General features: G+C 39.0%; 2 protein-coding genes and 1 long non-coding RNA gene across 4 annotated transcripts in view; 1 reads left to right on the forward strand and 2 right to left on the reverse strand.

Moving 5' to 3' along the window:
* The first annotated feature begins 713 nt into the window (after nucleotides 1-713).
* LOC134223290 (uncharacterized) overlaps nucleotides 714-23,653 on the forward strand; it is a 59,735-nt gene continuing 36,795 nt past the window's right edge. Inside the window, exons 1-3 of one of the 2 annotated variants that reach the window (XM_062702449.1) lie at nucleotides 714-1,310; nucleotides 1,377-1,539; nucleotides 1,642-1,768. In XM_062702449.1, the coding sequence (XP_062558433.1) occupies nucleotides 1,257-1,310; nucleotides 1,377-1,539; nucleotides 1,642-1,768 (344 nt within the window). In that variant the 5' untranslated portion in view covers nucleotides 714-1,256. Of the gene's footprint in view, nucleotides 1,311-1,376; nucleotides 1,769-23,653 lie in introns of both variants that reach the window. The other variant, XM_062702443.1, reaches the window with a different exon arrangement.
* On the reverse strand, nucleotides 3,066-4,052 carry LOC134208216 (uncharacterized). Its single transcript, XR_009978554.1, has 3 exons — nucleotides 3,619-4,052; nucleotides 3,389-3,563; nucleotides 3,066-3,324 (listed from the first exon to the last, which is right to left on the reverse strand). It is a non-coding gene; the product is annotated as an uncharacterized LOC134208216 (long non-coding RNA).
* LOC134213420 (uncharacterized) lies at nucleotides 12,992-16,568 on the reverse strand. The gene is made up of 3 exons (XM_062692468.1): nucleotides 16,325-16,568; nucleotides 14,662-14,786; nucleotides 12,992-13,988 (listed from the first exon to the last, which is right to left on the reverse strand). The coding sequence occupies exons 1-3, from the start codon at nucleotides 16,566-16,568 to the stop codon at nucleotides 12,993-12,995; spliced, it is 1,365 nt and encodes a 454-aa protein (XP_062548452.1). The 3' UTR covers nucleotide 12,992.

The following is a 23,653-nucleotide window of genomic DNA, read 5'->3' on the forward strand; positions in this document are numbered from 1 at the left end:
TCGAATCCGCATTCAAAATCGTTGGCAAATTTATCGCATCCGCCGTCAATAGATTTTTCCGATGATTTTTCTAAGTGCCGCAACCACATTGATGCCGGCATCCATACGGCCTCTGTAAATAATAAAGTTCTTGGCAATTATTTTTTTTATGAAAATAAAAACAAAACTTACCCGGTACGGCACGAGTCATCGGAAGAAGCGCATCCTGACCGCGGACCAGACGTTTCGTTTCAGGACCTGTTCGGGAGCTTCGAGATTTTTTTCATCTCCGCATTTTTTTTCAATACCTCGGCTGATACAAAAGCAAACTGTCAAAATCGAAAATAGACACGTACGAATACTATTGCAACAGCATAAAATCATAAAAATGGTTATGTATACATTCGGGAAGCAACATAGCTAACAGACTCTAACGAGACACTAACATCTCACAGATTGTTTCCTGGGCAATGGGAAAAATGGTGGCTAGCATCTCTGGGGTTAGCGCGAGGTGGGCCCCACTGACAATTCAAAATAAGTAAACAAAAACATCATTTCAGGACTAGTTTTCTGTGATGGAGTAATTGTTGTTAAGCGATTTGACTAAATTTATTACTATTATCGTTATGTACCACGTATTCCGTGCCGTGAAAAATGTGTGTTCGATTTTCAATTTAATTGTAATAAGACCGTCATTCAACACAACAACACGGTTAGTACGGTGCAAACCAAATTTGAATATTTGGTAACAATATTGTATCCGAGAATAACGCCCACAGCAAAATAATAACGTGAATTTTATGCTGGAGCCAGAAGCATAGTTGTGTGTCATCCGGCTGATTCATTGGCAGTGTGGCCTTTGAGCGAAAATTCAATTAGAGCGTAGTTTATAAATGCCACCGTCACAAAACATGTTTATGAGCTCTTAGCATGAGCTCCTGCTGGAAGTAGTTTGGGAGTGACGTGGAGTGCTTTACACCGCTGAACATATAGTACATATAGTCATATAACATATAGTCAAGGGGGCAAGTTATACGTTTCCCGATGAAAACAAATCCTATCCTTCCCATGCGCTTGAATGCGAAAGATGATTAAACGTCAGCAACCCTTATACCAATAAATTTATAGATACCACAAACTTTCCAGAATGCTTTCAAGTATAGGCTGCGCTAGTACATATGAGATTAGATTAGAGCGGAAATAAGTGTAACAGTAATATGTGGTAATATCGATAAAATATACGTTCAAGATGATTTGCGTTCAGTACGATTTGCTAAATGTCGCATGAAAGAATGAGCGCCAACAGACTGTTGACCATCGGATGTCTCGCCGTGAGTAATTTAATCATTCATTTTAAGAAGCTAGTAAATAAGTTGATTTTTTTTTTCTCGATTCAGGATATGATACGTGGACATATGTTGGAAAAACCGTTGGTACAAATTCTGGGATCGAAACGAATCAGCAATCAGTCCGAACGTGTCAAACTGTCGATCTCTGATGAGCTGCACCAGTATAGTTTAACTGTTTTGGCCAAAAATCTGAACGAACTGTACGAAGCCGGTCAGTTAGCAGAGTTTACTGTAATTCAAATTAATCGTCATTACTTCACTCCGAATTTGAATCGCAATATGCTTCCAAATCTGTTGATCTTGGACTTAACAGTGATCAAACCGGGCGCTTCAATCGGAAAAAAGATTGGTAATCCGCAGCCCTTGATGGATCTGGGAGCTGCTGGCAGCAGTAGTAACTTCGCTCTTCCGTCTAGTTCGAAGTCTGTCGGAAATGTCAGGTTCGTAGTTTTATTTTGTGCTACAATGGTCCAATGCACTGAGTTCATTATTGACGTTTGAGACGGGCGCTGTTTACTAAGAATGAATACTTTTTCATTCATCGAGTTCATGCAAGTGTTCATTTTTAGTAAACAGCGCCCGTCTCAAACGTCATTGTGTTCATTCGGTGCATTGGACCATGTTTCAGGTATTTTTTTTTGCTCATCTCGTAGGTGCAGTTTTGTGAAAACACTCTCATTTGTTGCACGGAAATTAGCGAATTAAGGTTGCATAAAGAAGAAGAAGTCGATGGAGGAGATTTGAAACAAAATTGCACGGGAAAGCATACGAATTTTGACGTAGAATACGTTCTTCGGGAAAACATACATAAGAAGGGGGGGGGAGGTTTATTAAGCAGAATCTGAGACAGTCACGAAAAGTGATCAGGAAGTATGGGCCAATAACTCACTTATATTCCAACCGATTTTGTTGATTATTGTATCAATCGATCGACAAACTCTTTAAGATTTTGGACAACTATTAAAAACAATTGAATAAAGTCGCTTAACTATTGGAAAATTGAGTTTCGTCAGATACTGTTTAAAACTTGTTATACACAGTGTTATTGCCTACACTGAAAACCAAAACTACCCAAAAGAGGGTTGTTTGCACTCAAAACCGTGGTTTGGGCCAATAACCCAAATTTGAGTAAAATGACTTTTCTGGCACTAGGTAGTTTGCCTTTAATCCCATGTGAACAATTTACCCAAAGCTGAGTTTAATTTATCCAAAGCGGACCTTAATCAACCCAAAATAGAGAATATTGAATTTACTCAAATTTGGCTTATTGGGCTGAGCAACCTCGGTGAGGTGTTTGCATCTTGCTCTACACGCTTAGTCTGGATAATCTAAAAGTCGGTAAAAAAATACCGATAATCGAACTAAAGTGCACATACCTAAAATATAGGTAATCATCGATTACCTAAATGTAGGTAATGGTGGTGAACAAGAATGATCGTTATAAATTATCGATTAAAATCGTTATTTTTTACCGAAAAAAAGGTTTTTATTTTTTATTTTGGACCTGCAAAAACGATAAAAATTACCTCTTGGGATCGGTAAATTTTACCGAAAATTAGGTTTTTATTCTTTATTGTGATTTTGAAGAAAAAATGGAAATAGAATTCATTTCCCGGATTTAAATATGTATATTCAAAAGAAAAGGAAAAACATTCTGATATATCTATCTCACATTCCCAGTTTCTTCCTGTTCAGACGGATTTGAATTAATACGTCAAATGTATTTTGGTAGGATGAAATTGCAACTGTGGGATGTCAAATGGAAGCCCAAAAAACTTTATTTTTTTTTTATTATTATTAATATTTATCCCATGTTCAAGTGTGGTATATTCCTGGCTGAAGCCTTATTCTGAAAAGGCTGCAAATCTACGCTGTAATCTTTGATAAGTTTCGATGCATGTAACGGCAATAACAATAACGCTTCGAACAGGCCTGCCTTTGTGCCGGAAAACTCGGTGGTTCCGTGTACGGAGAATTTCGATGGTTTTCCGGTTTTCTGCAATGGAAAATGTTACTGAATATTGCGTTCCAAACCCGACTTACGACAATCAGCTACTCACCCTCATTTTGAATACAAGTTTGGTCAGTCAGATTGAATGGATGCTCGGCAGTCGGAAGGGATAGATTTTGTGATCCAGAAGGGACGAAGTAAGAAGTTCAGATGGGTGGAAAATCTTGCAGGATAAAAATATGGCGGTTCCGTATGCGACAAATATTCAACAGTTATCAAAATTTCTGAAAATGAAAATAGTGCGGTAAAAAATCGTCTCATACTAAATCGTCCACTTACCTTTACTTTTGATCTCTTTTGATTAATAAAAATCCGGAATCTCGGAAGCTGGAAGAAGCCGCCAAAAAATATCAATACATACTTAGAATCTGGATCAGCAACAACAGCCACAATAGATATTAATACACTACTAAAAATCCACACATAATTAATGGCAAAAATCCATAGATTTAACTTATGATGTATATCAGCGCACACATAACCATTCTCCACGCGAACTACTAATAAAATATATATCTAAATAAACTTTATGTGTGGTCTCGAATTGGCAATTATTTAATTTATGTGTGGTTCTATATCGATTATATTAGGGTGGAGCAATTGCAAAAATTTATAACGGCGACACATATATCTTATAAAGATGTTTTTGGCAGTGTAGATTCGTTTTTAACAAAGTCCATAAAGAACTATTTTTAGGTAAAAAGTAACGTCATTACTTGATAAGGCACAATACTCTAAATTTGGTAAAAAATAACGAAAATTAACGTTAATTTTTACCGATTATTCAAGTAAACATCCATTACGTAATATTAGGTAAAATAAAAACCTAATTTTAGGTAATCCCATCTAAGCGTGTGGTTTAATTAAAGGGTATCTCATAACTTTCATCCCAATAACGCATATGGTTTATGAAGAAAACGCAATGGCAAAAATGTATGTGTTCCGCTGAATACATTTATTAAGAAAATTTTTTTTCGTGTACTCTTCCTTTATGTTACCCAGTGGAAAAAATATTAAAATTATTGAGATTCGTTTTAGCTGGGTGCTGCGGATAGAGCCGCTTTACTGCGCTCAAGCGAGTGGAGGGATATTTTGAAATCACTCCCATAAACAAAATTATTTTGCAGTTACTTGGCTGTCAAACATTTCCCGCTCTTCGAATTTCTCTTTCCACACTGCATGAGGGCGCACAAATGCGCTAGACTCTACATGACTTTACAATTGTTTACATACATTCATGCACCAATCAGCTGCTGAATCTCGTGAAATTTCGTAACGAGTGCTTTTTAGTTGCATTCTACTAATTTCTCACTCGAAATATAATGTGAGAATATTAGTTACAAAGAATACAAAACTCAAACAAATTTTTATTTTTATTTTTTCCCCAAATAACAACAATACTTCTCAATATTAGATCAGAAACGAACATAACCACAATCTTCAATGTTTGGCTCCGGCACAATAGAAAATTTTGGCTTCAGTTTGACAACCAAATCGATTCTATCCGCACCACCCAGCGTTTTAGTAGAACTCTTATTGCAAGACAAGTGAAAAACGCACTCTTACCCCACCGGTGGGGTAAAAGTGCGCATCGGGTGGGGTAAGAGTACGCATTTATCCAATCATGTGCTTTAAGTATATATTAACACAAATAAGAGTTAATAACATTTAATTGATGTTTAATGAGCATATATTAGGGAATGTTTAAATATTACGTAACTCTCGAAGGGGGAGGGGGTCCTAAAAATGTGCACTTTCAAACGAAAAAACATTGTTTTTTTTATACACACAAAAAAAAATCGTTGGTAAAATTAAAAAAATGTTGGTAAAGTTAAGAAAATTAGTTAGTGATTTTCAGTAGAAAGTATGAGACTGTTAAATCTACAAGTGCAAGAATGAACTGTGACAGGAGTTGACTTTTCGAAATAACATTTTTCCTCTCAAAACTAATTGTGTATTTTACTTTCGAATTAACAGTTTAGCTTTCAAAACAACATGTAATGTGCGCTTTCAATTTAAGTATGGTATGTCAGCTTAAAATTGTACGTATTGTAAATTGAATATTTCGTTTTTATTTTATTTATTATTTTTATTCACAAATATTTATATACAAAAAAAATATTACAAATCACATGCATATAACCATTGCGAGCTTACCGTCATGCCGCGTTTCTACGCCAGGCGTTGAATCTTAGCCTCGCCTTGTTTGATCTGAGCCATCAGCCGCTCAATATGTCCTGCAGCTCGTGGCAACGTTCCCAGAAAACCGCACTGCACTCCATAACCTCTTTTGGTGTTTTGCCCTTTGTAAAGTCGCGGCGAAATCGGATTCGAGAAATAACAACACGCGCTGATGTGCTCTCGATAGCAGTCAAAATTCAACTGTCTTTATTTCCATTCTTCTTTTAACAAGTACAATCTCAAGTTACACGGTATATACATAAGTAGGTGAGGACGATTCAAGGTTTATATATATATCATTTGAACAGGTACGATACTACTGTTGTTGTTCTCCCTTTCGTTATTATTCAAAATTCCTGACATCAAAATCTTTTAAGTATGATGGTTTTTTAATTTCTCTTTTAGGGCGGTATTTATTTCAAGTTATCGCTTAGTGCTTGGAATGATGATGGTGCTTTGCGTGCTATGCCACTAGTTGTGTTCCGTGTCGCCTCCGTGGAAGCATCTGCAGAAATACTCTTCTCGTGTTGAAATGCAGTTTGGTGTTCACCCATCTCTACTGCATTGTTAGGATCCTCGATTAGAGCCGATTCATAGTTTACAGCTGGGAACAGCTTCTTCAGATGCGATACGTTCCTATAAACGACTCTATCCGATTCTGTTGATTGTAACTTGCAACCCGTGCCTCTGCGACCAATTACTTTATACTCCTCTGGATCGAAATTCGACGAAAGCTTGTTCTCTTTTTGAACCCGTTTCAAAACAACTTTATCCCCCACGTCCACCCCATCTAGCTTTGCTCTTCGTCGTGCATCTGCATATTCTGCCTCTTTCATTTTCTTCACGTGATCCCGATCCTGGACTTCTTCGAGTATCGTATTTCCTTTGAGCATCAAGCCGGGTAGTTTATCTTTCAGTTTCCTCCCAAACATTAGTGACGATGGTGCTACCCCTGTTGTTGAATGAGGTGTTGAGTTATGCATCAAAATGAAAGATCTAAGGTCCCATTGCCAATCAGCATCAGCGGTTTCTTGACTGATTTTCAAGCGCTTTCCAATTGATCTATTTATTCTTTCAACTTCCCCGTTGGCTTGGGGCCAGTATGGAGTTGTCCTTCGGTGTTCAATACCATATTACTTGCAGAAGCTTAGGAAATCACTGCTTCTGAATTGAGGACCATTGTCCGTTTTCAGTGTCTCTGGCATCCCAAAACGACAAAAGGTTTCGTGCAATGCTTTGACAGTCAAGCTGGCCGTGATCTGCTTCATAATGATTATCTCCGTAAATCGACTGAAGTAATCGATGATAACGAGCAGATTGTGGCCAGAAGGGAGCGGTCCGACAAAATCGATTGCCAAATCAGCCCATGCCTTTTCAGGCATTTTTGTTCGACTTAAAGGTTCTGGGTGATTAGGAGTGGACACCAAGGTACACGCTTTGCATGGTTTTACGAAATCCTCAACCTGTTTGTCTAGTTGTGGCCACCAGACTTTCTGCCGAAGTCTTCTCTTCATCGTCACCATTCCTGGATGTGATTCATGAGCGATTTCAAGTGTTCGTCCCTTAAGCGTATCTGGGATGACAAGCCTATCGCCTCTCAATAACAAATTGGGCACCACGCAAAGCTCAGAGCTAAATAATTTGAACTCCTTGGTTTGTTCTGTCCAAAACTCTGTATTCAAGCTTTCAATTACTTTCTGCAGAGTAGCATCGTTTGCAGTTGCAGCTGCCACTTCTTCAACTGTGATAGCCGCTGGAATCCCGGATAATGCCAATTGATAAATACAGTTTTCATCTGTAATGTTGAACTCTGATGTTTTCGACACCGATAACCGAGAAAGGACGTCTGCCAAGTTGTTTGCTCCAGGCTCATAAACTACTTCATAATCATACGTTTGGAGACGTAACACCCATCTCTCTATCCGTGCGCATGGTTTGGTTCTTTCCTTGAAAAGGAAGTGTAATGGTTTACAATCGGTTACTAGCTTGAATTTTTTGCCCAGTAGATACAGATGAAATTTTTCGACGGCCCATACTAGGGCAAGTGCCTCTCTCTCTGTCTGGAAATATTTCTGCTCAGTTTCTGTCAAGGCCTTACTTGCAAATGAAATGATCCTTGTTTGGCCACCTTCTTCCTGTTGAAGTAGTATGGCACCCAGCCCTATTGGACTGGCATCTGCTATTACAACACAAAGGTCTTTTGGATCGTAATATCCAAGACATTTTGAATTACAAATGGCTGTTTTTATCTCTTCAAATGCTTTTGAGTGACAGTCTTGCCATTCGAATTTTTCCCCCGTGCGCAACAAATTTCGTAGATCTGCAGTTTTATCGGCCAAAAAGGGAATAAAACGTCCGACATATGTCACCAACCCTAAAAAACTTCGTAGCTCTGACACATTCGAAGGTAGTCTAAATGAAGCAATTGCGGCTACCTTGCTTTTCATTGGACGAATACCTTCACTGGACAATTCGTGGCCCACAAATTCTATTCGAGATGCACCGAAAACACACTTTTCTTCATTCAAAAGTATGCCATATTCAAGAATACGTTCCTTAACTAGAGCTAATCGGGTATCATGCTCTTCTTGAGTCCGTCCTGAAATCAAAACATCGTCTAGATACACCACAACTCCATCTAATCCGGCCAGGATGGACTCCATCACTTTTTGAAATAATTCTGGAGCACAGCTTATTCCGAACATGAGGCGTTTAAATCTATATAGTATTTTTTTTTATTTCAAAACATTTTTTTTTATTTCCAAAAGAAAAACAATGAAAAAAAATCCAATTCAAACATCGTACATTTAACTGTAATCACTAGACATTTTACCTGAATAAGCCCTGTTTTGCAATGAACGTTGTGATTTCCCTCGATCTCTCTGCAATTTCAACCTGGTGGTATGCTTCCTTGACATCCAGCTTCGAAAAGCAAACTGCACCATGTATTCCACCAAAAAGTTCGTCTACTATTGGCAAGGGATGAGTTTCTCGGAGGACGGCCTTGTTCACTCGTCGCATATCTACGCAGAGGCGTATCTCTCCGTTGTCCTTCAGGACGGGCACAATGGGAGACACCCATGCGGACGGCTGGTTAACTTTCTCAATAATGTCTCGATCCAACAAGCTCTGTAGTTTCTCTGAAATTTTTGATTCCAAGGCGAAAGGTGCTCGCCGATAAGGCTGCTGAACCGGTTTCACGTTTGGATCGATAGGGATTTCCACCAACACTCCCTTTATTTTTGGAAATTTCTCCAACGATGTAACCGATCCTACATTGTACCCTATTTTGTATCCTTCAATTGTTTGGCTGTCTCGTCTCCTAATACGCTTTGTTTACCATTCTGGGCGACATAGAAAGTCGCTTCGACTTGACTGTCCCCTGCTTCGATTACTGCTGTGAACATCCCGATGATATTAAGTGGCGTCGATGATCCATAGGCTTTGAACGATCGGTCAGCGTAGGAGCTGAATTTCAGTTTAGCTTCCTTCGCACGTAGTGTGTTCCATGTATCGATGTCTACGAGATTAGCAGCAGCTCCCGAGGCAATGGTCATTTTGATTCCGACTCCTCCGACCCTGAATCTGAACACATTTTCGCCCATCACGTAGCAAATGTCTTCTCCTGTGCTGTTTGCTGTTTTGTTGTCGACCGATTTGATAGGAACATTCGTCTCACTCACTGCCTTGATCCGTTTAGTTAGTGGCGTTCCGCTTGGGTCATCATTCATCCGCTTTGTGCACCATTTTGCAAAGTGAACAAAACTTCGACATTTGAGATCTCCGTGGGAGTCGGAAGGCCGTGATCCACCAGTCTGATATGGATTTTTTCTCTGGAGAAATCTCTGCTGATTACTGTAGCGTACTGATGATTTCAGGTGCTGCACAATGCTGCCGTTCACGATGCTTGCTTCGATCCAAGTGACCGACCCGTATGCTCGGGTAGTTGCACCACCTCGGCTCGAGTAGCTGTCTTACTCACACAGTCATAAGCAAGCATACATTGCGACTGCATTGTTCACACATACCTTGCTAACAAACGTTCGGCCGGATGTAGAAGGCCGTCAATGTTAGTCAGCTTAGATGGACTCTGCAATCATACACTGATACAAATGATCAACCTAATATGCAGGACTCTACATCCTTCCTCTTCTCCCAAAAAAAAAATAAACTCATACACAAAATAAGTTAAATAAAAAAAAACAAATTCATTTTATTCAATACTCAATTATCTTAAGTACAGATAGAAAATGTGGTAGATCAATCCAAATACCGCGGAGGGAGCTTCTTGTTTCTTGAAGGACGTTTTTCTCTTGGTACTTCATCATCTCCTGCTTTCTCTTCGTCATGTGTTCGCTTCCTTGTTGCTTCTTTTTGTTGTGTTTCAGCCACTGGTTGTTGTGAATTCTGACAATTTTCCTCGGAATGTGAGTTTGTTTTATCTGATGAGGGATACTTTCTCAAGTGCGTAACGGACCGTCGATACATAACACCTTCATCATTAGCAACAATAGTATCATTGCCAGTTTTCTTGAGAACCTTAAATTTGTCCATCCGGAACTTCGGTTCAAGCTTACCTGTCTCATAGTTTCGCAACATAACTATGTCACCCTCCTTGATATCCGAAGTTTTTGCCTGTCTGCGTCCGTCTGCGTAGAGTTTTCCTTTCATTTTTCGCATTGCATCTTGTTCGCGTACGTCCGCATCGCGCCGCCAATGAGGATCAGTCCGAAGGGACGGCAAAAGATCCTTTACCGGACGACCAGTTAACAGTTCCATTGGCGGTTTCTCGGTAATCGAATGAGGTGTTGTATTATACATATAAACGTAGTCTTCTAACGCTTTCCTCCAATCATTTTTGGTCACCTTCGCAATGCGTAATGTACGTAGTATTCCTTGATTCTGCCTCTCGACTAGGCCGTTCATTTGGGGCCAGTAAGGAATGGTGCGCACTAATCTAATATTCTTGCTCTCGCAATAGCCCGCAAACTCATCACTGGCAAACGGCGGGCCGTTGTCGCACCGAATGGTTTCCGGGTAGGTATGATCGCGAAATATTCCCTCTAGTGCTTCTATCGTCTTGGCAGCGTTTGTACATTTCATTTCGATCACCTTTAGAAATCGACTGTAGTAGTCAACCACCACCAAAAATGTCGCACACTCTTTGGCAGAGAAGAAATCGATTCCAATATCCTGCCAGGCTCGCTCTGGCATTTCTTTGCGTTGCATGGGCTCTGGGGGATGTTGTTTACTTACAGCTGCACATCCTGCACAGTCTTGTACTGTATCAGCCACGTCGCGATCCATACACGGCCACCACATTTTCTCTCTTATATTTCTCTTCATTGCTACAACTCCTGGATGGCCTCTGTGAGCAATGTGTAATGCTCTCTGTCGTAACTTATCCGGAAGAAGAATCCTGTCGTCCCTTATCACTATGCCATCGACCACGCCTAGTTCCTTACAGAAAGCTTGGTAGCGATACAGTTCAGTTGGCCAATCGCCAGTCTCCAAGCATTTCATTATTGATAACAGCGTTTTATCACTAGCGGTTGCTTCCCTAATTTCTTTCAAGGTGATTGCATAGGGCGTATTCTCTATGGCAAATAGAAAGTGCTCAGCTTGGTCGTCAAATGGTGTTCCTGATTCAGTTACCAATCGAGAGAGTACGTCAGAAATGTTGGTAGCCCCAGGAATGTATTTTATCTGGAAAGTATACGGCTGTAAGCGAAGAGCCCAACCCTCAGCTCTTGAGCACGCGCGTCGGCCATTTTGGTGTTTTCCGCCATATATGTACTGCAGGGTTTTGTGATCCGTGAATATAGTGAATTCTAAACCAAAAAGATACAGGTAGAATTTTTCAACCGCCCACACAACCGCTAAAGCTTCGCGCTGTGTCTGGGGGTACATTCTCTCCGCAGCTGTTAAGCCCTTAGAGGCAAAGCTAACGATTCTTGGCACATTGTTTTTGTCTCTCTGGGCCAAAACAGCACCCAGCCCTACCGGTGAGGCGTCGACATATAATTCGGTGCAATCATTCGGATCGAAAAATCCTAATTTACGGACGTTGTTGGATAGCTCGAACCTCAAATCGTCGAAAGCTTTTCTTTGTTCTTCGCCAAATGACTCAATATCCCCGCGGATGAATTTTCGCAATGGTTCAGTTCTCGTGGAGAGGTTAGGAATAAATTGTCCTACGAAATTAACGAGCCCAAGGAAACTTCGGACCTCTTCTTTAGACGATGGCAAACGGAAATTTTTCACCGCTGCTACTTTTTCCTCTGACGGGCTAATACCATGTTCGCTTACCTTAAATCCCAAAATGTTGAGTTCCGTTACACCAAAAACGCACTTGGTTTTGTTTAGCATTGCATTATTACGTTCCAGAATAGCGAGCACTCGTGCTAGTCGTCTGTCATGCTCCTCTTTAGTCCGCCCCGATACGATGATGTCATCGATATAAACGATTACGCCATCAACATCCGCCAGCATTTCCGTCATAATCCTTTGGAAAATCTCGGGCGCACAGTTGATTCCAAACATCAGGCGTTTGAATCGCATCAGTCCTTTACCTGTCATGAATGTAGTGACGCCACGAGATTCCGGATGGAGCTCCACGTGATGATACGCCGACGTGATATCCAATCGTGAATAGACCTTCGATCCCCTTAGTTGATTCAGGAAGCTATCGATAATAGGTAAAGGATAGTGTTCGCGCTGTATCGCTTCATTCGGGAGCTTCATATTAATGCATATTCTGACATCGTCCTTTCCTTTTGGCACTATCACCATGGGGGATATCCATTCTGGAGAACCCTCTACTCTCTCGATGACATCGGTCAGCAGCATCTCTTGGATTTTATCGTTCACGGAACCCTCAGATATGCCACTTTTTTGGATGGCACCGTATGGTCAATAGATAGCTTAACTAGGACACCAGGAAACTTTGGAAATGGTTCGAAACCTGGTTCCACGTGAAGAACGTCAAGCCCAACTTTGAGAACGCGCAGTTCCTCAGATGTCCTTTTACTCAAAAGGCATTTACGTGCTTCCTTGACAACGAAAAATTCCGCATATGTCGTGGGTTTGGATGGGTTTACCGATATCCAGGCTTCAAATACAGCCGAAACCTCTAGTGGTTCATTACTAGCGAAGGCATGAAATCGTCGATCACAGTTGTATTTCTTTTTGAAAATTCTCGCATTGCTCGACCTTATCTCTTTCCACACATTCTCCGTCACAGCATTTATTGAGGCTCCAGAGTCAACAAGGAATTCTATCGGAACATTATCAATCCGACATAATACTGATCCATCATTAAGAGTTTCAGCTCGAGAATCCACCTGGCAAAATAAAATGTATCAATTGAAATGTTTATCGTTTGATTTAATTCAACTTCAAATTCAAATACAACAATCTTAAGATTAAACTGTTCAAGGAAATTTACATAACAAAGTGTCCATTAAAAAAAACTATTCTACCTTAGCCACATCATCAGAAGTCGGGCGATGAGGCAATTCTTCCTTCCATGTCACTTCCGAGGGTTCCAACGAGTTTGCTTCTTCCGTATGGCGCTCAACTACACGTCTGGGAAAACGTCCTGCTCTCTGCTCCGCGCTATTTCCCGTACATTTTCTGGCATAATGTCCTCTTTGCCCACAGCGATTGCATGTTGCTCCTCGGGCGTAGCACTCACGAGAATCTTTATTATGTCGGAACGATCCACAGCGCTCGCACTGCATTCTCGGATAACTGCCTTCTGATTCTGCACGTCTCACATCACGCCGTTTCACAAATCGTGGATACACCTTCGAGTTCCGTTTCGGGCTTCTATTGTTGTTCCGGAGTTGTCTCGGATGTACGCTGTTCAGATCCGGCTCATTTCGGAATGGTTTGAGTTTCTCTCTTTGTTTCACTAAAATTTCACGGTTTATCGCGTAGTTTATAACCTCGTCCAAGTTCATAGAGTTTTCCAACCCCTTGTCCCTGACTTTCTCATCTTTAGCTCCCATCGTGATTTGTTGAAGGATCTCGGTCTCCTCGCGGTCGGCAAACTCACATCTTGCGGCTTGAGAGCGGAGTCGGAGTATGAAGTTGTTGAATGGTTCCTCAGTTGTTTGCTTGATCGACCGGAAAACTTCAAGTTCCACTCTCTCATTCCGCTTGCCGACAAAGAATTTTTCCAAGCGTCTAACGGCGTTGTCATATTCCGGTATCTCCAAAGGCATTAGAGGGATCCTTACTAGCTCTGGTGTAACTTCCTCCGGGACTGGTCGCAAGTTGAAGAAAATACGCTGTAGTCCCCTTCCTCCAACTGACAGCATTGTAACGAACTTTTCGTGTTGGGAGTCGATGTTACGTACCTGGAGACAAAGCTGCCACTCCTCCCATTCACGACGCAAATCTTGGGAATCAACTTTATCGTCGAACGCACCTAACGGCATTCGGTACATCTCACTTCCACTCATCTGAAATTGCACAGAAAAAAAAAGATTCAGTGGCGATACATTTGGAGCAAAAGAAAATTTTGTGTTATATTTTCCAGCAGTACGTTGGAAGATTTAAAGCTTCTCATTTTCTGCTATGCTTTTGCTCGCCATTTTGTTTAGCACATTGGTCACGCTTTCTCATCGCTTCGGTTTCCATCGGACTTACTTTGGAACTGCGCTACGGCTTTTACCGGACTCGCTATATTTTTTTTTTATATCACAGCACTACGATTCATATCGGACTCGCTTTTGCCAGCGCTTCGATTTGCATCGGACTTGCTATGAAACAGCGCTACGGTTTTTACCGGACTCGCTTAAATCTACAACAGCGCTACGATTTAGATCGGACTCGCTTTGCTCAGCGCTTCGATTAGAATCGGACTCGCTTTCAGTAGCTTACACTTTTACTCAGCGCTACGATTCAGATCGGACTCGCTTTTTCTAAAACAGCACTACAGGTTACTATGCACTCACTTTTCAACAGTCTCGCTATTAATCTTTGTTTCGGGTTTGCAAAAAAAAATCTCGCATGATGCACACCGTCGCCATACACAATTAATTTATCTTTTCACTTTCCGGTATCGGCACAAGTATTTTCTATTCCCGAGCGAGAAAAGCAAAAATAATCACTTTCGGCTTTAGTCAAACTTACCCTGATCCTTTTCGGCTGCGCCAAATTGTAGCGTACTGATGATTTCAGGTGCTGCACAATGCTGCCGTTCACGATGCTTGCTTCGATCCAAGTGACCGACCCGTATGCTCGGGTAGTTGCACCACCTCGGCTCGAATAGCTGTCTTACTCACACAGTCATAAGCAAACATACACTGCGACTGCATTGTTCACGCATACCTTGCTAACAAACGTTCGGCCGGATGTGGAAGGCCGTCAATGTTAGTCAGCTTAGATCAGTGATCTCCAAAGTGCGGCCCGCGGGCCGCATGCGGCCCTCCAAGCCTTTTCCTGCGGCCCACGAAGGGTTTCAGAGAATACACTACATGTTGCCCACTGTTAAGCATTATACATAGAAAAGCTTTTCATTGTGCCCATTTTTTTGTTGAAGTCGAGTATTTTATAAAATTTGCACCATTATCTTGTTGAAGGGCGATATAAAGTATGAATCGTGTTATCATCATAATTAATGAAATTCATCACTTCATAAATATTTTACAAACTTCGATGTTATTGCCACGGGCTAAAAAGCAAATTTTTTCTTCGCATGTTAGAACGCGCTTAATGTTGTACTTCATGTAAGAATAATGCTGCTTCACACTGCTCCGTAATAAGGATGCTTTTATTCTTAAAAATAAGTAAGGGCTCGGTGAAATCCAACTGAAAAATTGCTAGATAAATAACTCCACGAAACACGTTGTTAATCAACTATTATTTAAAGCTATGGAAATCTTGAACGAAATCAAGATTTTTTACTTGCTCTGATATTGATGAATAGAAGGTTTCAGAAAATTCAATTGATATTCGGAATGCAGATTTACTGCTGAAATGTTCACCTGACTTCTAAAACACTTTCTAAAATGTTGTTGTTATTCGCGACAATTTATAGTGAACAACAATCCTTAAAATAAAATGTTGTTGGTCCTACATCCGATGTTTTGGTTAATTTATTATTTAGTGTAGGAGCAACAAAGTATTTGCTACTTATTAAGACTACTATTGCCGAAATAAATCAATCTTAATAGCAAAACTTCAGTCGTCAACCCCCAGATAATCTTAATCATAATAGTCGAAGTTTTGCTAAATCGCACCAAGCGGCTTTTAGACTGTCTTGTGATACTTTGCTCGTAAAAAGAACACAAAACAATATTCATATATCTATGTTTGCGCTTATTTGATAGAAAATCTCTTCGATTACTAATACGAGTATAGTTCAATGAGCTTTGTAAACAATTACAACCTCAACACGTTTTGTGCGTAAAATTGGGTGATTTTCCATTGGCACTTGGTGTGGATTGGCAGACCTCCGACCATATGATCATTTAGAAAATAACTTACAAAACTTTCTGCCAACTGATCCGAAAAAATGATGATACATAAGAATTATTCCCTGCCAAATTTGAAAGAGCAGAAACAGTATCGACTCATAGTTAACTACGGCGATAAAACATCATTTTGTACTAGCTTTAAAATTCTATTTGAAATGAAAAATAAATGTTGCAATTATACTGCGGCCCGCTTCAACAGTTCTAAATGGCAATGCGGCCCTTGATAGTAAGCATGCTGGGGACCACTGGCTTAGATGGACTCTGCAATCATACACTGATACAAATGATCAACCTAATATGCAGGACTCTACAATTACCTTTGTTCACGGCACCAAACGTAGCCTTTTCCTGTTGACTCATCTCTTTGCATTGCTGTTCAACATCCTCCATTGTTTTCCCAATTGCCACAACTTCTTCCAGAGGACGGTCCTTCTCCAAAACTTTCTTTCGAAGTGCTGATGACAGGCATTTCTCGGCGATTTGATCAATGATCATACTATCCGAAACCAAGCTACCCTCGACGTCGAAGTCACAGCGTGCCGCTTGAACCCGTAGTTTCATGACGAAGTCCCCGAAACGTTCCCCAGGTTGTTGTGCAATTTGACGGAATACATGCCTCTCATATGTACGTCTACGGCATGGCTGAAAGTGTGCCTCAAGTTTGGCAATTGCGACATCATAGAAGGGAGGGTTGGGTGTAACATGAGGAATATCGTGAACGCCAGGTAGGTTATCAAAAATATCTTGAAGGTCTGGTCCCCCAAGATGTAAGAGTTGGTTACGCATTCCACGTTGACCTGTTATCCCACTCGCAGCCAGATAATACTCCAAACTGCGCTTCTATTTGCGCCAATCGGTAGCGAGCTGAGATTGATCTGTTTTCGTATCGAATGGTTTAATCGGTCTGAATGAATCCATCTGTTTGAATTAAATGATTACTTATTTATTTGTTTTAGTAAAAAAAATCAAGTAGCATCTCCTAAAGTGCATTTCATTTCGTAATAACATATTATTATGAGTTAAAAATAATAAGAAAAGAATATTGTAAACAAAACTCAATTTTCTAAATTACGAAATATATATAATGATCATCCAAAATAATTAGATACATATAACAGTAATGTAGGCAATACATGTGATATTTCACTATTCGCTGTAAAACCATGCAACTAACACCCCGAAATTTCATTTATTTTCCCATCGAAATTGTTTAATTATAAGAAATTCAAATAATTACTTGTTTATCGTACATAACGTAGATTTAGTGTCACTTCGGGTTGTTCCGAGAATCATTTATTCATGCTATTTTCAGTGCTTATTTGACTACTCTTTTTTTTACTATTTTTTTTTTAAATAAATCATTTTCAATTAACATATTCTTTGGCGATTCCATTTTTCGGCTTTCCCACTGTAATGCATGACCATACCATACCAAGAATATTTAAGATAAATCTCATTTATTTTCAACTCGTTTAGTTCGTTATGCTTGTTGTGTTATTATAATTTGTCCCAAAGTGAATCCAGTAGAGTAGAGTGGGGCAAGAGTACGCACTTAGTTTTCAATCGATCATGTGGCCCTTATGAAGCAAGCTTCTGCATATCAAATCTGTGTCGATGATTTATATACTCTTTCCTTTATGTTACCCAGTGGGAAAAATATTGAAATTATTGAGATTCCTTTTAGTAGAACCCTTATTGCAAGACAAGTGAAAAACGCACTCTTACCCCACCGGTGGGGTAAAAGTGCGCATCGGGTGGGGTAAGAGTACGCATTTATCCAATCATGTGCTTTAAGGCTCTGTCTCATTTCCCGAATCAAATTTAATTTTACTTAAAACTGACAGTTCGAAAATTTAAAATCACCCGGCCATAAGAATGGCTGCGTGCTACCCAACAATTCAAATAAGACATCGATCAAAAGTGATTCGATATCTGTCAAAAGTAATCCTGCTCATCCAGCAGGGTTATTCGATAATTATTGAACTGTCACTTTTAAGTTTATTTTGAGTTTAATCATCCAATTGAGACAGATCCTAAGTATATATTAACACAAATAAGAGTTAATAACATTTAATTGATGTTTAATGAGCATATATTAGGGAATGTTTAAGATTACGTAACTTTCAAAGGGGGCGGGGGTCCTAAAAATGTGCACTTTCATACGAAAAACCATTGTTTTCTATATATACAAAAAACTACAGAGGTAAAAATACATATCAGGTTTCGCGTGGCGTATACAAAGGCATTTTCCTTAAAGAAAGTCCACCAATCACGTAACGTAAAATTTGGCTATTTCATCACCCCCCCCCCCCCTATCTTACACTATTTGTATGAATCCTCTTAAAATTATATGGATCGTCACACATCTCGCAACCCCTCCCAGATAAACGTTGCGTAATTTATGAAAGTTTCTTTTGATTGAGTGAAATTATCATTTATAGATGAAATTGTGTTTTCGTATTATGTTTAGGTGTACAACAAGCCCTAATACAATTTCATTATTTCGCTTCAGTCCGTTGTTCGCTAAGTCCTTTCTAACACCGAATTACTTCAACTTATCCTAAAAACTTGTGATAATTTCGAATTCTGTCCCTTTTTTCTTAGTAGTTGATCTTTACGCTTTGGAAGAAGTTATAATTCGGCCGGAAATACGGGTTTGACATCATAACTTGAAGATTCATATGCGTACTCTTGCCCCACCGATTCCTGCGTACTTTTACCCCACAGTCCCAAAAATTATTCAAGTAATGGTTTTGACTTCTAGAAAACCAACCGTATTGGTGTTCTGTACCATAAAGTACTCTATACAATAGGTTATCGAAATGGTATAATGTTCACCTGATTGAACGTATATATGGTAATGAAATACTAGTTGCGGAAACCCAATTATTTTTAGCAAAATGATCAAAAAGTTATCTAATTCCATATCTCCTTGTTGTTTATTCAAATCGTTTACAATTACACATGATAATAGTTGGCCAGAATACCTGCCAAACTGATGCAATGTTGCTAGTTTATCTTTTTTTTATTACTTCAAAAATCGAAAACGTACTCTTACCCCACGCGCACTCTTGCCCCACTCTACTCTACTCGACTCATTTCACTTAGGTGGGTCATTCCATATGAAGTGACCGAGAAAAAATGCAAACGTGCAATCGACTTTCTTAGAAATGAATGAAATTTTGACCAATTCTTTATGTATGAGTTATACCCCAAAAACCAGAATTTCGTGGTGATTGGACCTCCCCACGATTAATAAGACCATCCCCCTTTTCGGACAAATGTATGAAACTCATCATGTTGTTTTGTACATATCTCTGGAACTGTGAGGTCTATAATGAATCTAAGGTAACCATTCGAAAGAAGATTTTTCAAGGAATTTATAAAAAAATATTTTGTTGATGTGCAGTGTTGCCAAATTAACAATTTTTTAGTTTTTGTGTGAAAAATGCATTTTTTACCCAATGAGTATATTTTTATTCAGGAAATAACCTCACCAGCGTGTTCCTTGACCATTTTTACATTGGGAACGCTTAAAACCCCGAGGTACTATGTTCCGATTTTGAGATACAGGATTTTAAAAATGAAAAGTCCTTTTTTCACTGTGAACATTGTAGATTTTTTTTACTGATTTCCGAACATACACACATATACGCATTGACACATACATAACACACATACACAGCTCGATTGGCTGCTTCCCCACTTACAGCATTGCGTTAGAAATTTATATGGAGATTAGTATGGAAAAATGTATTTTTTTGCATTTTTGCTCCTAGCGGCTTTATTTTATCGTTAATTCAATCATCTGACTCAATACTGAGAGATGCTGAAAGAGTTTTCTGAAGAATAAGCATTGCTGGAAATATTACAACGCTTTGAAGATTGATTGTTGGAATCATATGCAAGAAATCAATGTTTCTGCCAGCACTATCTGATCAACTGTCTTTACTATGTCTGAAACTCGATTATGCATATGTACAACATGTGATAGATTTAGTTCGGAAAAGGTATTGAAGGGTAATGTCCCCTTCTGTGGGCTTTGATCCCACTGTCCTTGTTAGACGGAAAAACCATTTCTCTTTCCGGGATTTTCCATTTAAAATTAATCTGAATAACTACAATTTGTTCCTCAGCACTAAAAGTTTAAAATTTTTGAAATAACACTCAGTTGAATTATTGGTACACGTAGTTTGGCAGTTCTGGTAGAATAAACAATTTTAGTCGTCGTTCCTGCAAGGCTCTTTCTTCTTCAAAGATTTTCGGCATCCTTAGGGTTAACTATTAAAAATAAAACAATATGTCACATGGTTTCCGAAAATCTGAATTCTCTAGGAGTAAAAAATGCAAAAAATATAGCAAAAGTATATTTGCCGTCAAACAGCAAATATTATCCATTTATTTTCAAAATACAGCAAATAAAATCATTATCTCAAAGAAGACCATTTTTATGATGTTTGTTATTGGTCTACTATTTGCATACTTTGATAATATACACACACAGTTGACAATTTTTGATTACATGGTGAGTGAGAGAGAGCTCATGGCTATCGTCAAATCACATTTGCGTGCTGTGAAGTGTGGGTTTGATTAAGTAGTAGTAAGATAAAATTTTTTCGTGGATTCTGCTCTAGTGGACTAGTATTCACATTAAGGTCTTCTTCTTCCTTTTATAAAGCTACAAAACACGTTTAAAAATTGCATCCAACGTTTTTCGCCATTTTCAACCCTCTTACCCTTACCTTCACAAATAGTCACAAATCACTAACCCCCTCCTTCTGTACGTACAAGTACCATTTACATAATGATTTGCCTTTTCATACATTATTTTTCCATAATAACATAGTGAAAGTCTACTTTCTTATGAGCTAATTTATTTTTACCTCTCTCGTACACTAAGTGTACCGAAAGGCTTTATGTTCGCTCCAAAAACAATATTTTTATAGAAGACGGGAGACCCATAGTGTTGTATACCAATCGACTCAGCTCAACGAATTGAGGTGATGTCTGTGCGTGTATGTGTATGTATGTGTCTGTGCGTGAAAAAGTCTCATCCACTATTTAGGGGCTTGCCCTTAACCGATTTGTTCGCACCATGTTGCATTTTACGGGAAATCCTGTCCCATTGTTTCCTATTAAAATTTTACTGGTTGGGATTATGGGCTCGAAAATTATGGTCAAAATACTATTTCCATAATGCACGAGAAAGGCACCATTACCGCTAGGTAAATTAATCAGGGTTTTTTAGATAACCATATCGTTTCTTTTGTCGTAATTGCCTCTCGTATGTCTTTCCTTTGTTGTTTTTTAGAAAATGTTTGTTTCACGGTGATGAAATTCTTGTTTCATTTCTATGTCCCGTAACAGTAATGAAACAAGAACTTCATCAATTTTTCCTTATCGTCATAAATTTAGTATTATTCGTTTCCTCCTTCCCAACTGTGATACTGTATTCCCTAATCCAGATTGAAACACGAGTCTTTCGGTTCACTTAATCTAACGTTATTTTGTAAGAATAAAATAGTATAAAGATTTCGGCTCCGTAACGCTCAACGGCATATGAGCCGAGAGCTTTCGAAATTAATAAATGTTTTATAAAATAAAAAAAAATCTTGCCATAGCAGGTGAAATAATATAGTATCTATGTGAGTAATAGTTAATAGTACGCTCTACAACAATACAGAAAAGCTATTCCTTCCAAAGTGACTACGTTGCCAAGTACATTATTTTCTATTCAAAGGCTCAAGTTACATGTTTTACAATTTATTTGAAGAAAACAATATCTTCGAATTCTTGGCAATTCGATAAAAGGTAAAGGTTCGGTATGCATAACACAATCTTATGTGATTGATAAGTTCCATATGAATCATATAATATTCAGAACTCCATAACTCAAGAACGGCTCATAGTACCTTGGGGTTTCGAGTGTTTCTTATACAAAATTTTCTGGAGAACACGATGCTGGTGTTATTTTCCAAATAAAAATATACTCATTGGCAGAAAAATACGATTTTATACTTAAAACGTAAAAACAATAGAGTTGGCAACACTTTTACTCAAAATCGATATTTTTCTCAAAAAGTTTGAAGAATTCTCTTCAAAATGCATAAAAAGAAGTTATTTGTAGCTTAAAAACTGTCCGAGATATGAGTTGTTCAAAAATATGGTTTTTACAAATCGTCAAAAACGGGGGGTGCTCCCATTTGCCGAGGGGTTGTCCAATCATCAAATAAATTTGGATTTTTATATATAATCGATAGATAAACAAATCCACGAAATTTGATTAAAATCGGTGAAAGTCGATTACAAGTGGTTCGGTCACTTGGTATGGAATGACCCGTATGCATATATATAAAACTAAATTTTACTTTTTCGTACGAAGTGAATCCAGTTCTCGACTCATTTCACGCATATTTAAGATAAATTTCATTTATTTTCAACTCAATTAGTTTTTTTTGTCTGTTATGTTATTATAATTTGCCCCGAAGTGAATCCAGTTCTCGACTCATTTCACTTAGGAATGCAAATATATAAAAATAAAATACTTGTTTCGTACGAAGTGAATCCAGTTCTCGACTCATTTCACTTCCGATTCTTTTTTAATTTGCGTATTTTATATGCAGTGAATCCTGTTTTCGACCCATTTCACAACATACAATAACAATCATTTCTTATTCAATTCTATGCACTTCATTTACCAAGCTCACTCGTTACATAAATGTGTTACATATTTACTAACTTGCGCTCACTCTCAACTCCACATGTGTGAGACGCCGTGTGAAATAAGCTTATCTAGTTGTATTTCGTCATCAATCAAACAATGTGCAAAGACTTACCATTATGATCGCTAAATAACAGCAGAACGTCGCCTGCGTATAAAACATCCAAAATAATCACCGATAACACAAACCTTAATATCCAGCGTCAAAACATGCCACTTCCAGGTGACACAACCACTATTTTGTTAGGATCAATCTGATCACTATTACTTAACAGTGTTTCATGCTACCTTCTTGATAGAAAGTACTTTGCACCTCCTGACATATGTATGACAAATGACAATTAATAAAACTCATTCCGTGTTTGTATTCCATCGTAAGCACACGTTTGTCTTATCCTCTTCATCCGAATTATCAGGTTATGGGCTCAGCGTACGCTTTAACCTGCAAAGTGTGCTTGTACCCGAATAAAAGGTGAAACGGTTCTTTTGTTCCGCGTGTTCGAATGCTCTCGGTCTAGTGAGTGGACATATATTCTTGTCATGGAAGAGGATAGGAAAGTGTACCTATTTGACGGTACGAACTTTTGCCAATTGAGCTTCCGGATGGAAGTGCACTTATAGGAGCTGGGACTCCTGCCGTGCATACAGAAGCTGCCAGAAGACGTGGAAGAATATCATGTGCTCGCTGAAGATAGTGCTCAGGTTAAGCGCGAAAAAGAGAAAGCTCTCGGGGATCGCAAGAAGAAGGATGTTCGGTGCAAATCAGTTTTGATCCGAAATATTGCGGATTCACAGCTCGAATATGTGAAGCAAAAGCGTAATCCTATCGAAATTTGGATTGCTCTTCAGAACGCATTCGCACGCAAAGGAATTTCGGGACAGTTTTTCTTACTGAAAAAGTTATCCGCGATAAAGTTTGAAGAAA

The sequence above is a fragment of the Armigeres subalbatus genome, chromosome 1, assembly GCF_024139115.2.
Source record: "Armigeres subalbatus isolate Guangzhou_Male chromosome 1, GZ_Asu_2, whole genome shotgun sequence".
NCBI lineage: Eukaryota > Metazoa > Arthropoda > Insecta > Diptera > Culicidae > Armigeres > Armigeres subalbatus.

Coding starts and splice junctions, on each gene's coding strand:
- LOC134213420 (XM_062692468.1), bottom strand. CDS start 16,568: ATGAAACTACGGGTTCAAGCGGCACGCTGTGACTTCGACGTCGAGGGT. Junction 14,787..16,324: donor GTTTGGTGCCGTGAACAAAG/GTAATTGTAGAG, acceptor ATTCGAGCCGAG/GTGGTGCAACTACCCGAGCA. Junction 13,989..14,661: donor CGCAGCCGAAAAGGATCAGG/GTAAGTTTGACT, acceptor GTGCAATTTCAG/ATGAGTGGAAGTGAGATGTA.